The 18,232-nt window shown below is 37.8% G+C and overlaps 1 protein-coding gene across 2 annotated transcripts; it reads right to left on the reverse strand.

Annotated features, from left to right (window-relative positions):
* Positions 1-93: 93 nt before the first annotated feature.
* On the reverse strand, positions 94-18,106 carry LOC143458743 (FERM, ARHGEF and pleckstrin domain-containing protein 2-like). Of its 2 annotated transcripts, XR_013117699.1 has the most exons (23): positions 17,916-18,106; positions 13,924-14,071; positions 13,638-13,814; positions 13,286-13,421; positions 12,960-13,107; positions 12,716-12,817; positions 11,817-11,989; positions 11,493-11,646; positions 11,139-11,232; positions 10,756-10,920; positions 7,268-7,333; positions 5,646-5,797; positions 5,192-5,281; positions 4,542-4,769; positions 4,132-4,318; positions 3,798-3,973; positions 3,490-3,648; positions 2,993-3,182; positions 2,539-2,711; positions 2,216-2,323; positions 1,933-2,084; positions 885-1,764; positions 94-816 (listed from the first exon to the last, which is right to left on the reverse strand). XR_013117699.1 is itself a non-coding variant. In XM_076955594.1 (22 exons), the coding sequence occupies exons 1-22, from the start codon at positions 17,985-17,987 to the stop codon at positions 1,686-1,688; spliced, it is 3,129 nt and encodes a 1,042-aa protein (XP_076811709.1). In that variant the 5' UTR covers positions 17,988-18,106; the 3' UTR covers positions 94-1,685. The 2 variants fall into 2 exon arrangements, 1 of the variants encoding a protein (XP_076811709.1); XM_076955594.1 differs by having other exon boundaries at positions 94-1,764.
* Positions 18,107-18,232: the final 126 nt, after the last annotated feature.

The raw sequence follows: 18,232 nt of genomic DNA on the forward strand, positions 1-18,232 counted from the left end.
TTGCGCAAGCTAACTTTTCAGAATGCGATGTCACAAAAAGTAACAGGAAAGAAACATGTAAAATTTAAAATATCCTACCTGAAAAAAGCAAGGAAGTGCAGGCTACACTTTTATTCCGACGTTAATGTAATCGGTATCAATATTCCAGGCTGGTATTGGAAATTTTGTACAACACAATAGCAGTCGATTAAAAACACGTGAAGCGTTTTGTCTTGAAGTCACGAAAGAATCACAAACCGCTTAAAATCTTCGTCAGTGTATAACATTACCCTGCATAAACCGGCATCATAATAACTACTATAACATTGCTCACGACACTTGTTGTCTTTCGCTTCGTATGCAAAAATAGTTGAGCGTAAAAAGCACGGGTTAATTAATGCTAAAACTTGATAGCCAAATACTGTACGATTACATCGACATCGTATGATTACAAAGGCAAACCAAAAAAGTGATATACAATGCATGAGACATGTACAAGATCGTGGCTTCATTGCATTAAATGTACATTCCAAGTATTAGTAGATAGAAAAAAGCAGATTTTGAAATGCATAGGCGGGATCGCGTGCCCAAAATTAAGCAAAAAACGAGAAAAAACTATCATTACTCAGGTTCACATGGTTTTAAGTGGAAGACACGTGAGATGGTTTGTTTCAATAATAATCAGTAACAGCAAAAACTTGATCCTAGGATAATCATATACGATCGGGATTAGAATGAAGTCTCAAACGATTATAAAGTACATGGTCAACTCGTCCGAAACAAGGCGGGCTTGACAGTAATAGAACGGCAAGCAGATTTGATCCTGAATCTTGACGACTAAAAAAATTTTAAATGTCATTTCCGAACGGAGGTGACCGTGATCAAAATAACGCAAAGTACTGTACCTTAGCAAGTCTATCAAAGTTCAATGCCAAAAATAAGTGGTTTAATTTACAACATTCCCAGAGCTTCATGATAACGAGATTTGCCCTGTTCGGCTTTAGCAGCTTTGTATAAGCAGATGATGGGGAAATGAAACGGTGGTAATTGGCGAAAAAACCCCAACAATCCACAACGCAAACTGTACAAGCACTTATAGTATCGTCTCGCACGCAAAAAAACTGCTTTAACAAATAAACGCAACAAAAGACAAAAAGTAATTCATAGATCAATGGGCAAAGCATACTTTACAGTATCTTACAGTAGGCTGCTAGGCCGATAACAGATTGCAGTAACGAAAATAAATTGTTTAAACAGAAAATCAGTTATCAAAATCAAGGATTTGTTTGCTTCAACAAAATGAGGTCACTGTCGGGTATTATTTGTTTCAAGCATCGCTACAGCTCCAATACATCAAATAAATCAAACGCACGTTGCATGTGAAAGAACAACTACGCGGCGTCAAACTACATTGTTTACACGCTATTGAAAACTTTGTAGAGGTATGAACAACATTCATTTTAAGCACCTTCCCGCAAACCAAATTAAAGGGCATTCGCAAGTACGGAAAAAGTTCGACAAACTTGATTGTTTTTTACCCAAAATCAAATAGCAGAGAAAACTCTAAAAAATTATGCAAAATTAGACAAAGTTAATAACCTGATAAAAAGTTAGTACTATGAAGAAAAATTACTTAGTATGATTAAAACAGAAATTTTTTGACGGTAAGCCGTCTGCTGACGTTTAATCAATTAGCATAAATCCTTTTACTGGTTGCTGTCCATACGGCTGAAAAGGCGAGTTCTTTGTGCCGCAACAGTGGCACTGCTGATGACCTGAAGCCACCTGGAACGCAGATAGAAAAAAAATCAGTCAAGTATAACTCATATAACTCACTATCACTGGAAAAAACTTAGTAGCCAGAAATAAGGGTTTCTTCCAGGAAATTAGAAAGTTTTTGACAAAAATGTGAACACAAACTATCAAAGTAAAAATCATCTTCAAATCTCAAACCTGCTATAGGTATATTGGCTTTCAGCCCTGAAGAAATAGACGTGGGTTTTAAATTGAAGTTTAAAGACAAATTCTTTACGGATTCCGTCGTTCTCGGTGGGAGAATTGATGGTGTACCCTAGCAACGGGAGACTGGCTAGAGGGGATTCGTCCTGTTGTTAAGAAAGAAATAGTTGTAGCAGGCAAGCGGTGTTATTTTGAGCAAACATGACTACGGCAACATGCAGGTAGGCATAATTTTGTCAAGATCGCTTAAAAAGCTTAGACGAGCTTAATACATCACCTGGTGCGATTTGTAGAAAAACAAACAGAAGTTTGTGAAGACAACCCACAGTTTCTGCCAGCCGTTGGAATTCTTAAACTTGCGCAGAAGATAACCACTCAACTGGTTCTAGATTGCCAGGAAGAAAGACGTTATCAAGTGAACAACTTTAATCGAATGTTACAGATTACGTACGAAAAGTCCCAAGACAAACACATTCTTTTAAATCATTCACTTCAAATACTTCTGATATTACGAAATTACAATGGACCACACTCAAAACATCGTGCCTTGGTCGAACAGCTCCTGAAGCCACGCCGCGAATATTATGGCACTATACATACCTTGAGCGAGACAAGATGATCTGAGGCACTGACACTTGTATTGCGATGCCAGCAGACGTGCATGGTGGCGTTTGTACGCTGCTGAGCCGGCGCCTTCAATCGCTCGGTCGAGTTTTGAACCGAGCCCTCCCCGTCCTCAGAGGACTGCTCCATCGACAGCCTGCTCATGGATTCTGGAGGAAAAAACACTCTTTGAATGATGTGTGATGGATAAAATGAGATGAAGTTTTTTGTATGTTTTCGCTACGGCCAGCCAAAATTTACTGATAAATTGTGATTTTCTTTCTTCTCGGAGGAATATTACTTGACAACATTTTAAAACCTTACATTTTTCATGTACACAGAACACATGGAATAATCACGGTCCACGGCAGTATAGCCAATAGACATACCTTGCATTACGTTCATATTAATATTTCACAATTTCAACAAAGAGTTCCGATTTAATTCTTACCTCGGCCACCGTTAGTTAAAGGCGACTCAAATTTGCTGATTTCCTTTCCGGCTTTCGCTATGGCCATGCTGAAATCCTCCAACCATTTGTCCATCTCCTCTTGGCTGGCTGCGGCGACTATGACCGTCTTTGATCCGGAGAGAATACTGAAGCAGTTCGGGACCGCGCTTTCTCCTTCGTTAATCTCGATCTAAACGCAACGGACAATCATGACGTGTAGTGGCCTGGGTGGTATTTGCTCTTCAGACGCATGGTTAAAATCTACACTCGGTGGAAAAGATGCCACCGCCAGTCATCAAACACAACACAGCAAACAAATTGATGCACAGTATAGTAAGAAATGAAAATAAATGTACAGAGTTCCACTGCATTCGGTCTTAATGCACAAGGCAATGAGTTGTGCGATTATTTAGGTTAGTTAAGCTCAAAAGAATCGGGCTTTCAAAATATGATAAAAATCCAATAAAACTTTTGAGAAAGACATGTCGTGTACTTACAATCATTCCATGCAGGGGAAGCTCTGCGTGAACTTTAAACTGGTTGGTAGAGGTCACGCCCTTGCTCGTGTAAAGAAGGCAATCGGAGAAGAGAAAGAAAAGCCTTTGCTGGAAACCTTTTCGGGATAATTTGTAAAGACTGCCTTCTCTGATGAAGTTCTGAAACGATAAAGTGACATTTAATTTGCTTGTACCTTACGTTAGATAGTCAAAATACTATACAAGTATCGGTGACGTTTCGTACAGAATAAATTGAAACGTTTCCTTTCTTGTAATATCTTCTTCGTTTAAAATGCTTGATTACTTACTCTGTTTGGTGTTAATAGGAAATCAACACCCAATAGGTCACGTCGAAGCTGTGAGACTTTCTGAAGGTTGTGGGCTCGCTTTAACCTTTCGTGGGTGGCGCTTGTCAGTGACGTGGCTTCTTTTAATGCACGTTCGACGTCAGTTAATTCTTCGAAACTGGCATGGCTTCGAAGATCTGTAAATGTTAATGAGCGTTTTTATAAGAGCAGCGGATTAATCACCGGCAATTGCAGCAGTCAGTTGTAAAGGTCATGGTTGGCAAAGGTGACTGAAACATACACACTAGAAGCAAAGCGGTCAGAAAAAAAAACGAGTTAAAAAGTTTTGACTTACTGTCGAGAATGGTTTTATAATGAGCCACTCTCTGCATAGGTTTCAAAAGGAATGAGCTGAAAGGAAGATAACAGACTTTTTCAAGTTCAAAATCACGATAAACGGCTTCAAATCGCGGGTCCTGGATTCCAATTTCTTCCATAGCGGAAATAAGAGGCTCTGCGTTTTCCAAGGATTCTAAATATTTCTGAAATAGAAGGTATTCCTGTTACTTTCACAATCACCTAACTCTAAATACATGCAAGAAGGGCCCCGAAAACGTCAGTGCTTTTACATTACACAAGCTATTTGTTAAGATATTTCCATTGAACATTCGTCTAACTTAATGAAAGACAACTTTAATCAGTAGTAAGAATGCTAGGTAACAAATCTCACGCTGTTTCAATGATTTCAACTAAAATGTGACTTACGCCCAAAACCTGCAGGTGGTTGAGCATGATGTCATCGATTCTCTGATTTTGGTTTGGATCTCCACCGCGACCCTCCCACGAGGCAAGCCGGTCTTCTAAATCATTGAGGAACTGTTGATGTATAACCAGAAGCGATCCAGTACCTCCGAAGAGCTGGTTGGCGACATTTTCCGGAAGAAGAGGATTTCCGGCTTCTTCACTTGCGCTTTGAATCGCGTCTTTGAACCACTACGCAGAGTAAGTTATCGGAGTTTGTTATGACATAAGAACCGGTTCCAAATGTAGGGGAAATTTTATGATAAGCAGTGTTCAAGAAACAGTTCAACTACACATGCTTATCATAATGGTTTGAATTAGGTCTAAAACTTAGGTTTTATGCAACTAAAAATAACAAAAAAAAAAACAAATTTAACCCCATACATATAAAATTAACAAGTTCGATTAAATAATTTCACGAATTAAGCAAAAACACAACGTAGTAATCTGCGTATATAGCCAGCCTTAGGCTATAACACCGCCTCCTAGCGATTACTCTTTATGAATTAAATCTAATATCAGCACCGCTCTTCGTCTTTTACAAAATATCACAACAACATGGACACAAGTCAATTTCTCCGGTTAATCTTTACATGTATTGTTAAAGCATTGACCTTGTTGATAACTTCCAAATCTCTGACGTATGTTCTCTCCGTAGTGAGCGCCTCCTTGGCTATATAATAGGCTTGTGATGCAGGATATTTCTGTTGGAGAAAAGGCGTTTTGTTAGATACTTAGGACACTCAGTGCGTGAAATACCTGGAACTAGATGGTAATCTGCTGGTAGTTGAAACGGTTAACCATACACCAAGTTATACCGCGGAGGCTGGTTACTTGTTTTATTTAGTTTCGTGATTTATCGGTTATATGATTTATCGGAAAACCTCACAAAAAGGGCTTTAAGTTTTACATCGACCAAATAGCAGTTCAAAGGCGAAGGCGTCCTCTACAAATGAACTTAAATGCGTGAAAACAACACCAGTAAACTACATTGTATCATTACAACTACGTTTGTATCCGGTCCAGTCAGAAGTAATACATATTGACACCAAAAGAAAACAGTTTTACCGATTCACTGTTCAAAGATGATGTTGATCTTAGGCCCCGCGTAGACATAAAACTTGGAGAAGAAACGGCTGGTGACGCCGCCAGAGCTGTTACGTTTGTGAGAGACGACACGCTGTCGGAGTCGTTTGCATGGCTTGCTTCAGACGAACCACCTACGTGTAAATTGTAGCCGTTCTTATGATATTTCTTTGCGTAAAATACTTTTGGTGAAACATCATAATTTATATTCAGTGACATCAATGAATCTCTGCCAAATCTACTGTATCCAAAACGTCGTTCGTAGTGATAACAGAATAGCAAAAGCGACCTTCTTAGAGGTGCTTTTCTCTTACAGTACAAAGCAATTCAGACTTAATGACGTCAATGTAATACATGCAGATTGTGTTTAGACGAAATGCGTCATTAAAACGGATTTTAATCTATTTCGACAAAGCAGATTTCCAAAAAAAAAACAGTTTTTGAACTATGAATGTAAGGAAAATAAACCTAACTTCGGATTCAAATGTGAAAGCTAATCCCTTCAATCAAGCCGACAATACAAAACAAAAACACAAGCTACATCAGCCTAGACAAGTCGACTTATTAACAAGAGATGAAACAAAGCCATGCACATGTAGAATGCTACAAAACGCGGAATGCAGCAGCTACCTTCAAGCAAGAAGTTAAAATACAAAATAGAGCAAAGCCAAACGACTCGAGCGAAACAAGATTTATTTGCGTCAGAGGCCACAGTGATGACGTCATAGCCACAAGGCAAGAGTGGCCTTGTAGGAGAAATCATGCTGCAGTGTTAAGATGTTTATCCGTCTTACACCGCCAAAACTGAGTTCGGCATGCGCCCTACCGCAAAGTTGTCAAGTTGCGATTTTAAACTGACGTTTGACCGCTTTTTCCGTAACCTCGTCAACATTACTTGTGGTAATGAATATAAACGTTCGTTGTTAGTAACGTTGTCATGATAACGCAGCCCAGAGCGTCAAAGTTTAAAAGCTGTCTTCGAGAAAATTTTAAAACACGATAATGGCTTGAATTTTGTCCGTTTCGGACTGCAAGTATCAGTTTCTGTGTGTTTTGAATCGCTTATTACAGTCAATGCTTATAATGTACAATTACATTTAAGTGTGTAATAATGCAAGTATGTTTGTTGGGTGATTATTTTGCTGCGTAAATGTATTCACTATGTCCAGTCTTCCACCAAAATGCAAACTGTCTTAAAAGCAGCAGTTTGGAATCTTCAACCGTGGTAGTTCTTATGAGAGAGATTCCACGCAGGCGCAGTTATAGTTATGTTTGACATTTAAACATGCTCAACACCTCATGGAATTCAGGACCAAAGATGGGATAGAAAATAAAATTACCCCACTTAATTTGTTCACAAGAATAAAATGTAACTCAACACCGATTGATAATAACGATTATAAGCACAGGGCAAAATTTATTGGCCGGCCATGCATAATTTATTGTGGCATACTGGAAATGTACAACAATTACAGGTATTGCCATGACAAAGCAAGGTCAACATTTAAATGATTTAAGGACAATGTTTATAGCCAGAAAAGAGACTCAAAAACATCACTATTCATTGACCAATATATTATTACTACTTGGATAACTTTGCTTACCTGAGTGAAGATGCACTGGTGAAGGGACAGCCTGCTGTAATTTCCCTGCATCATCGGCTGGCGTATCTGAGAAAATTGTCCAAAATTGACTTTAACTTGGATTAGTACTATGGGTTGCACAGAAAGGAATGTGCTTGTTGCACAAGGGAAAGATGTTTTAAAGTAAGACCATGATTGAGATTTCACAAACAATTACAACTGTGTCCTTTTGCCCCCCACCGGCTTTCCCATTATACCTTGTCTAGAAAATGCCTGGAAAAAAATCTGAAAATGCTCAATTCCTTTCCGCCTAGCCTTCATAGATCTTTAACTTCCAATGCTGAAAAAAATTCTTTCTAATTCCCAAAATAATGTTCTACTGACACCATAACTGACTAAAATCTGTTCTCTGCGAACTGCTTTCTCTTTCATGTCCATCTGAATGGAAGAGATTTTGATCAAAATGTTCTGCCATGTAAGAATATAACATTAAAAACATTTTATTAAAATCAGGACAAGCAAGCAGAAAAATTAACGCATTAAAAGAAATAAAAATTTGAGGATCAGCACAAAGCAAAGAAAGGGTCAAGACAGTTCACGTTTCACAACAAGGTACATATTATTTCATTTTCATGGTTAAACAGGCTGACGTTTATAAAATAACATTTCACTAAAAAATTAGATGCAAGATTCAGTTGATTGAATAAGTAACAAACAAAAAAGATTTTAGCAAAATTCTCAACATGGCAGTAAATTTGTCTTCAGTTAACAGTTTCAAAGGCAAACTTTTTGCTGAAGTCACATGCATAATTTACATCTAACAGTAATATTAGCTTCACGTAACAAATACAACAACTTATGTTAGAATCAAAGTAACAAAATGTTATGTTGAGGTGATGCATGGTCGTAACCAACAGAAATCATTTTTACTCCCCCAAAAATTACTAAAATTTCAATCATTTACAAAAAGTGCAATTATTTGTAACTTGCTGTTGCATTATGGTTAATTGGGTCGATTAACTGTAAAGAAAACTGTAAACTGTAAAGAAAAAAATACGTAAATGTGTTCAGCATAATTCCTTTTGTTTGACATAGGGCTGTCTGTTTGACAAAGAGACAAAAACAAAAAAAGCAAATTCAAAGCACAGCATCATTGTACAACTTGTACAGACTTGTGTTAAAGCTCAGTTGTCAGTTATAAAAATAACATAGAAAACAAAACAAAGATACAAGTCCATCGATGCTTAAGCACATCAGCACAGTGACAGGAGAGACATTTACGATTCACATGCTCCCGATTGTAAATAAAAATTGGCCTGATAGTCTTCACATGTGAGTGTAGTCACATACTTTTATGTAGACACAGCCCTACACACTACACTTTTCAACCTTACACAAGTTTACCTCCCACCAATGTGCTGGTGCAATGGCCTGACACAAATGACAACCGTGAGATACATAAGACCTTTGCTGGTATTTCAGTCTTTCAATGATCAAAGCTTCATTGAAAGCATTGACAGAACCAATATTTACGCAAACAACCATAAGTACAAGTGATGCCAAAAAGCAGAAGACAGAATTCCCTTCATACAATGACAGCTTTATGAAGAAACATTATACAAAGGATTTACCACAAGCCAAGTGCAACTTCGTTATTTTTGCAAAAGCATGGAATAAATTAAATGATTTATCTTCATTTTGCACCCAATTTCATTCTCATATTGGCAATTATGGACCATCACTTAAATCTCAAAACAATAAAATGTAGCTAGCTGGAGACTCGATTTTAAATTATTGTCAATTACCATTGTAAACAATTATAACAAAACTGATCTAAAGCATTGTTCAAAGCCTCTGACTTAAAAATATGGCACAACAAAAAACTGACCATCCTGAGATTTTCTCAAACAATTAAAAACTTCTTTAGCGATAGAAAAAATGACAGTTAGCATAGAAATGTTAATTTCATGCCGATTTACATCATGGTTTTAATGCCACAATGGATGAAAGGAGAATGTTAGCAATGATGCATGCACACTGGGAGTACACAGTTGTTATGTACCTTACAGTATAGAGCCTTTGATTCAAACTATATCGTCTTGTACCAATACTAGCGCAGATCTCAATTTAAAACACGACGTACAACTATTCAACAAATTAGTAACTTGTGTAAGAAAGTGCAAGGCCTGGCCGTTATAAGTCGACAATTTCATCGCTTTCTCGTCTTATAAACCTCCCTGAGACAACTCTATTTGCAACACTGTTGTTATTGTTTGCGTTGACGGCAAAGCGTGACATACTAGACACCCCTGTGTGGTTGGAGGTGCCGTAAGTTATATTGCAGTAGGAGCTTAGATCAGTTGAAGGTAGGACATTGATGCTGCTGGTCTTTGGGATGACCTGGAGTCGAGGTTGTTTGCTGAGATCTTCTTTTGATAAAGATTCACGGATTCGATCGAAAGATGCTTCCATTTCAACAGCAAAGGACGAGAGGGCATCATTGCTTCCATAATCAGGACCTGTGTAGTAATCATTAAATTTCATCGGGATCGGAGTCAGGAGGTTTTTATCGATACCGAAAGTAAGATTTTTGGAGGGAGCTTGGTGGGAATCATCATCATCATCTTCTTCGTCGTCGTCAGACTCGACTACAACGCCATACAACCCGTCGTGGCTATCATTGGTGTGGTCAGAACTTCGCTTTCCACCATTGACAAAATTACGCTCCAGTGTTTGAGTTGCAATGTCTAATTCATTCAGAGCACGATCAATATCCGAGTCAAATACTTTGGAGTTGCTCTCATCATCATCTGGAAGAATCGGGGGCTTCGTGGGCACAGAGTAAAATCCAGCCTTAATCATCTTTTGTTCCAGAGCTGCATACTGACTCGGGGTGCGCGGCTCACCCCCTGCAATGCTGGGGAGGCTCAACTCACTCACCGACAAACTGATGGAGTTATCCAGCCTGCTTCGAAGTACGGGCTTGAACTCGTTCTGCAATAGCGATTCAGTCTCGAGGTTTGGTAATTTTTTTATTGCAGAACTGGACGTTATTTGAGCAACTTTAGGAGTGAATTCCTTGCTTGGACGAAGAGGACTGCTCATCTTTGGAGGTAACGGTGGAGGAGAAGGTTCCTCCTCTTCCTCTGAGCTGGAGTCAGTCTGAGGAGGAGGTGGTGGCGGCGGCGGTAAGGGCAACGTGACCTTTGACCTGCGGCTGGAACTGCTACTCGACCTGTTAACACTCGACCTACTTGACTTACTAGAATTGCTGACACTTTCAATGCTCAGAATATTTTTACTCAAATAAGGGGCAGTGGGCTTATATAACTCACTGTTGTCATTTGTGTAAGAGGAAGAATTAGCGAGAAAAACATCAGATAAAGGCGATAAACCACCGTCCACTCCATACAGTATATCTGGTCCTTGAGCGAAATGTTGATCTTCTTGATTTAAACTGTTATTATTGTTAGAGAGCGTGGCATGCATGGGTTTATGTCCAGCTTTACCTGGTTTTTCATATTCAGCGTGCTTTTCGGAGTTTCTATTCGACACGATGACACTGCTGTGCAAATTTTCGCTCTTAACTTGCCAAGAGTCAGAAGAAGTTGGCGTGACCTCAGTGTATCCTGGCCGGGACTTCTGATCATCTTCTGATGTGTTTGTAACCTCAGCTAAAATAGACACAACATACACATTCGTACGTGACCACAGCAACGACATAAAGCTTTTAAGTGTTTCAAGTTTATGACGTGATTCTTGAATAATTTAGAAAGCAAGCAGTTATAGTTTTCAGATGACTGGCATGGTAAGACAAAAGTGTACAATAAACATGAGATTTGTGATAGCATAAGACCTCTAAATGCATTAAAATTTGTAGTTGATGACTCACCAGACTTAAGATGACCATTCACTTCCCCATCTGGTCGTATGGGACTGAGGACCACACCTTCACCACTCTGTACAACATTGTCAACCTTTGGTCCCTGGGAGTTAATGACATTGAAATATGTGATTACACATTAACAATATCGAAAATAAGGAACCAAGAGCATAAAAAAGGTTAAGCTGTGAGTGGGATAGTTTAAGTCAATAACAATAAGTAGTAGACTCCAAACAGCACAATCGTATCTGCTAACTAATTTTGCCAGAGTTTCAGGACAGTCGATGTTTTAAAAATAAACAAGCATAAATTAGCGATATCTTCGCAACGTCGTTTTTAAGCATAAGATACTGGCTAACTTACATTTTCCACCACAGGGATAGTAGGAGGAGCAACTGGTGTCCATGACATTGCAGCTGAATGTGCAGATGATTTCCGAGACGACGCGCGAGCAAATGTGGTTCGACGGAAGTTACTGTTTCTTACAAGCTCATGAAGTTGCTTTTGCGTTTTACCACTGTTTATTATAAAAATGTATATCTAAATCCCTTGAAGCTTTTTTCAGAAACAGGATCATGGATTTTGCATTAAAAAACAACCTAAAAGTTTGCACGTAACACACAGTGGTAGAGAACCATAATGAATGAAGTTGGGGTTGGTTTGACTTTCCAAGATTTTTAGTGCTACCTGTATCTAAATGTGGAGCCCCTCTTTAGAATGAGTGGCTTCGGTCTTGCCACTGGATGAACCTCCAGTCTAAAGAATGCGTGATATTCGATGCAGTGCCTCCAGAAGCTTTTACAAGCATCTCTTGACGCCATGACAAAAACCAACACATCACCGACACTTTGACTGTGATTCTGCAAACAATTTATAATCGATATTTTTAGCAAAGTTACTGTTGTGCTTATCTCATCATATATAAATAACTTACACACCTCTACACCACAACTACAGCTTACCGCATGAAAGATAGTGAGCTACAGAAACCAAAAAGATTTGCAAAAGCTGCAATTTCAAGTTTTAAAAATTTTTCATCGTATTTGTAAAATAAAATGCAAAACATGTAATGCATTTCAAAGTCACATGAGCAACAAAAACAGTCTAAATAGATCCTTATTATGGATTTAGACTTTAGAGCAATTATGCTGGAACACAAAAACTCTCTGAATACCATGTTATCAGTCAAAAAGAAGCCAATATTGGTTTAATGTGCAACAATCAACAAAATGTTTGCAAAGCACCAGGTGCGCATTGTACTGACAGGTTAATATACAACAAGCATGTGCTATGTCAGCATATATTAATGTATTGATGGAAAAAACTGCCGGTAATTAATTTGTCTAGGTATGAATCAGCACACACTGTATGTTGTATAGATATAAATAAGAATATTGTACAATTGTTGTTTAAATGTTAACATCTTGGGCTGTTAATCTAAAATTAATCAAGTTACAAGTAATTTTATGGCTGATTCCGATGAATATCACAAAAGAATGCAAAACGAATGACAACAACGTGAAATTGCATTTTATTTAGCACATACACTCTGAAAAAAGGTAATTAATTTAATTACATATACTTACATCTAAGTTTGCTTCGGTTCTTAGCTTAATTAAGAACCGTTTCTTCTTAAAGCTGAGTTTCCGTATCCGTGACCAATTAAAGGTATTAATTTTTGAATTGCCCTACAAGCAAAACCTCAAAATTTACATATGAGCATCACACGCATAGAAGTTATATAAACAGCATCATACCTAGATTTTATAATAGTACAATAAACCATAACAGTACCAGTACAAGGCATAGTCCTTGATGAAAATTACTTACCCGAAATACTTCAACTCCCATGTGAGCGGCTGCTACACTAATTTCAGTGTTCTCTTGGTCCAAAGCTGGATGGAGGCGAATACCATAGTGCTCTAATCGACGGACGATATCTAGTAAGTGGTAATCAGCATCTGCAGAAGTTTGTCCTCTGAAATTATGCAGAACATAGATCGTTAATGCAAATTCCGTCATCCGATATGCAGGCACTGCCACATTGGTCATACTTAAAAGCAGCTTTGCTACTCTAAAATCTTGAGCAGTATTCACTAGGACTGATGGTTTGCTGCTGCAATAGTGAAACAGGTTAAAACAAAAAAGTGGCTTACGCTCTGAGTTTGTGTTGCTCGGCTATCTTGGAAAACATTTCTTCTTCGTTGAAGTTTGATTTTAATGGCAGTAATTTCAGCTCTTTTAAGTAAGTTAAATCCTTGCACACGGAATGATTCCAATCACCAAACTCGGCTGAAAAGATACAAGTGTCATTATTTGGAATATACGGTAGTTTGGAACATCGACACATTATCCAACCAAAAAGGTCTAAATAAATCATGAAGTTTAGCGAACATTTGTTTTATGCTGTGTCATTCAGTAACCATAACTATTCTTATACATATCTAATAGGAAAGGTTGGTAACAGCAGTACGCATGCTGCAATCTTAGAAAAAACATATGATTTACATTGAACCATATACGAAGCCATGGTAGCAATTGTGTTCTCATTGCATGGGAGAAGTCCATCAACGATGTCACGCTTTAATTGCAAGGCGAAGAGATATCGCGTATATTCCTCCTGTAGTTGGCCAGGATCAGGCGGAAAGAACTTGACGACAAATTTCAGCACCACGTTGTTCATGTCTAAGAAAAACATAGGCTATTATTTTCAAGGGCATTGACAGCATGAAATACACATCATTTGCGTTAGAGATTATTCTGAGAAAATTGCGTTTTTGAAGTAGGTTTGTACTTGGGATTTGAACTTTCAACTTTTTAAGTGGATCTAGGAATGATTCGACTCCTTGCTTGTCCTTGTACACAATACCAAAATAATCCGCTTCCAACAAATTGAGATCTTTCATCACCGACTGTGCGAGCATTGTTCCAAAGCTGTTGGCCTGTTCATATAAAAATTTGGGTGTTTGGAGCAGACGTAATATGACAAATAGCACTATTTGCAGTATATGCAGCACTATTTAAACTATGGAAATATATTTGCAAATGCTGGCTACACCAATAATGGACTAACAGAATTTAGCACTTTGAACTAAAAGCATAACTGCTATGTTTATGACAAAAGTCTATTTGCTGCTTTTAAAAAGCATTAAAGCATTAGTATGTGAGAAACCATGCAAAGGCTCTGTAAGGCCAGAACAAAGGCATGATGGATTTATGAATAAGACCAAAGGAATTTAGGCCACAATTTTTGAAAGGATTTATGAAATTCCTTTTCACAAGTTCAAACAGTAAGTAGTTTTTATCAACACTTTACGTGGCAGTTTTGGCTATAAAATTCACTCATAAATGGTCATAACGCAATATGGTTTTAGCGATTGTTCTTTGTTGGTTTTCTATTGTTGGTTAAATACAAAAGAATGCGATTTGGTCTCGGCTGTCCAACAATCCATTAAAGGACGATTGGTTACGCATCTAAGCGCAATTGGATAAACGAAAAATCGCCCAACGAGACGTAGTTGACCGCTCTTTGATAGGAAATCAAAACTGAACAATGGCGAAGTGGCGCAATTTTAAAACTTCACGCCCACGGGCGATTACAAAAACCGAAAAGATGACGCTTTGCTGACAAGCTACGAACAACGTAATCGTCCACCAATGGGAAGTCATTCACATCTATGACATCCTATTGCGACAAGTCAGACGTTCCATCAGACACAAAGCTTGAAAACTTTTTTTGCATGTGCTATTTCGCTTGCAGATTTGCGAATTAAGAATAAATAACAATCAGCTGTATATAACCGAAAGCGAGCGTGTACAACCGACAGCGTAGTTGTGTAACGCAAAACTTGGTACAAAGCCTATTAAAGTGGCATCGTATGGGAAACCATGACGTTTGGCAACCAAACCTAACTTGTAAAGTCGTAACAAAAGTTGTACTTACTCTTACAGACATTTGTCTGCCAGCATCTCTGTAGGATAACCGCATATTGAATGAAATGTTGGTCTTATGTCCATAAGCGGCACAGATAAATCGATTTAATTGTACATTTAAGTAGTCTAATAGACGATTACAATGTCGATAGACATGTCAAGGACTTCGCTCATAACCTACGCGGCGTTTGTTAAAACGCACTACACCCCAATAAACTTTCTTCGACAAAAATCCAGACACGAAGAGCCGGCATAAACACAAAAATGTGCGATGTTTTCGTTAACAACCTATTACCGTTCTTGTGTAGGCTCCAATGGGTTTATTTTACAGAACCCGGCAAAAAGCGAAAAGGAGCGTGGACAGTTGTAAACGCGGTGATTGCAACGTGCGAGCTTTGAAAATTACGTGCGGCGAGTTCACAGCAAAGTTGAACAAAGAACGCGGGCAGGTGTAAATCGGTCCTCACCATTATACGGAACGGCCAGAATAATGTCTGGTGTTTTTACAGAACGAAAAACAGAAGTAACAAGATCTTTTGAGCATGGATCGGGCGCAGATCGTACAAAGCGGCAGTTTGCTGTTCCAGGCCTTTCTTGCTCTTCACAAAACCATGAGAAACATGAAACTGGGAAGATGGTATTGCGTCACCGCAAGAAAAATGTTTAATGAATAGCACCAACTACCCGGCGAAAAAGGTTGATTTCCGTCTGCAAATACACGGTTTCTTAACGATTTGAAAGCAAACCAACCATTTTTCGCGAAAAGGTTTGTGGTAAATGTCATAAAGGCATTGTAGCGATATCCATACCGAGATGGCTCGAAACGTGTTATTTATAGAATGAGCATCAACGCAAACTCGTCATTATTCTGAAGTTGGATTACATAACCCAACAATTATTGCTTCATGGAGCTAGAACTGAAAGCAACGCAAACACCAGGACCTAAAGCGTATTTAAGTCGTATTAAACTGGTATTTTGTCATGGTATAATGTGTATCAAATAATAAACGGGTACACAGTTAACAATTATGTGTGGTAGCGAAACACAATTTACTAGCGTTAGAACAGCTTAAAAGAATTAGACATGTCACTTCAAATCAAGCTGCTTGATTATCGGGCTTTTATAGCTGTGAATTACAGTTTGAGCTGCTAAGAGTGGAAATTTTATTTCCCCCTTTTAATGAATTAGGAAAGAGCCTTGTGAAGCCGACAACTAGCTTTCTACAACCTACTTGGCAGCACGATCACAGCTTTGTTCGCCCGCTGTTTGACGTTCAGTGCTAACGCCAATATATCACATTCCTAGCTTTCTAAGCAAACAAAAGACCAGCGAAGAATTAACAGAATCAAATACATGGCAATTCTCATAACTGGGCATATCATTAAACTTTATTTCATGGGAAATTCGCCAAAGCTGTTGTGTTTTGAATGTCTCTATTTGACTGATAATTTCATAACTTACAGATTAGTATGGCCAAATATCATCATATTTTCACTAATTTCCAATAGATAAAAATAGATAGTAAATGCGGTTCAAATAATAAGAGTATTTTTGAGAAAATTAGCAGTTACTGTGGCTTGGTCTTTGTCCTTTTCAGAAAAGTAGGTCCATCTCTGCGCTTTGTACTCTGATATATATTGACACAGTGACATTGCTCAAACATAAGCGAGCACTGGGTGTCTTTACAAGCATTGAGCGGATGATCCTCACAGAGATAACAACACAATCTCTTGGTGTGGGCTGACTCAGAATACCACTGAACAACTCACAAAGGGCAATATATATGATTTACAACACCCTGCCTTTGAAAGCCCTATTTGTAACAGCAATTTGTGAAATAACGCAAGTAAACGATGTGTATTCTTAAATATGTCTGTGCGTTCTTTTTAATTTACCCATTAAGCAACACTAATGGGCCGTAAAAGACAATAATTCCTAAAGAATCAGAAAAATTTCCACCATATGACTGTGTTATTTACAGTTATGCAATGAAAGTTCTGTGCTTTTCAGAAGTAACACTGATTAATAACAATTAAAAGCAGATTGTATATACATAAAGCATTAAATCTTCCACACACTCATATGACTAATCTATGTCAGGAGTTCCTATGTTCGGTGTTCATAATTATAAATTAATAACTTATACTATGGTGGGCATATCATTCACCCACAGGGAAAAATGCCAACCATGAAAATAAATTAGAAGGGTATATGTATTAAAAATCATGTCTCTAATTAACCCAATAATGGCATTAATTACCAATTAGTTAACATTTCGTAGTGATTTGGCCTATTCATGTAGTGCATTTATTCAATTGTAAGCAGCGGTGAATAAAGCTTTTTCTATCATCATTTTTGCGGCTTAGATTTTTTATCAAACTGAAATTTTGTTGACCACACGATATGACAGTAAACGAATAATTTCTGTGCCAATCAATGCTTATACTGTGTTAAAGATATGTCTGCAAAAATATTAACACTTTGTGAAATTTCCCAGAATCTACTTATTTACCAAAACATCACCAAGCCAGCAGTGGTGCTCATAAATGGCTCTAATGTGTGAGAACTTTAAGCAGGATTTAATGTTGAATGTGATAATATGCAGGATAACAACAACATGAAATAATTAAAATAGGATACTCCCCAAACAACAAACACTTGATAAATAAACAGAGGATTTTACAATGCTATGATTTAAATACTTCACATTTTATTAAAAATTCAACAGCAACACTAGTCTGTTTGATAGAGCACCTAACGCATTATTGAGAGATGCAGATTGAATTATTTATTATTTTATTATAAAAGAATATTATTCAAACAAGTTGTATTTCATGTTAACTATTACTCACCTTCACATCATATGTGTGGATGGAATTATCCAGCATCTGCACTCTTGCAGTTGTTGTTCGATTAGAAGCCATTTTTGTTGCTGTGAAACAGGTTCTGATATTGTGTAAGTATTTCACTTTAGCATGACCAAATGTATACAAGTAATGTCTAACAAACAGATTCTACCAACATCTGAAAATCAAATGAATGATCTTAACTCAAATTCTTTATATGACTTATAATTGCATTTCACACGTCTGAAACAAAGAAAATGTGAAATTTTCGCAGCATAATTTAACCGGTTGGTAAAAAATCAGAAGAAGACAATATTAAAAAG

Source organism: Clavelina lepadiformis, chromosome 5 (assembly GCF_947623445.1).
Source record: "Clavelina lepadiformis chromosome 5, kaClaLepa1.1, whole genome shotgun sequence".
In the NCBI taxonomy this organism is placed as follows: Eukaryota; Metazoa; Chordata; class Ascidiacea; order Aplousobranchia; family Clavelinidae; genus Clavelina; species Clavelina lepadiformis.

What these genes read in the sequence shown, in the direction of transcription:
- LOC143458743 (XM_076955594.1), bottom strand. Translation starts at nt 17,987, where the DNA reads ATGGCTTCTAATCGAACAACAACTGCAAGAGTGCAGATGCTGGATAAT. An exon ending in CATCTTTGAACAGTGAATCG is followed by an intron (nt 5,282 to 5,645) that starts GTAAAACTGTTT and finishes TTTCTCCAACAG; the next exon opens with AAATATCCTGCATCACAAGC. An exon ending in AGCCAATATACCTATAGCAG is followed by an intron (nt 1,765 to 1,932) that starts GTTTGAGATTTG and finishes TCTGCGTTCCAG; the next exon opens with GTGGCTTCAGGTCATCAGCA.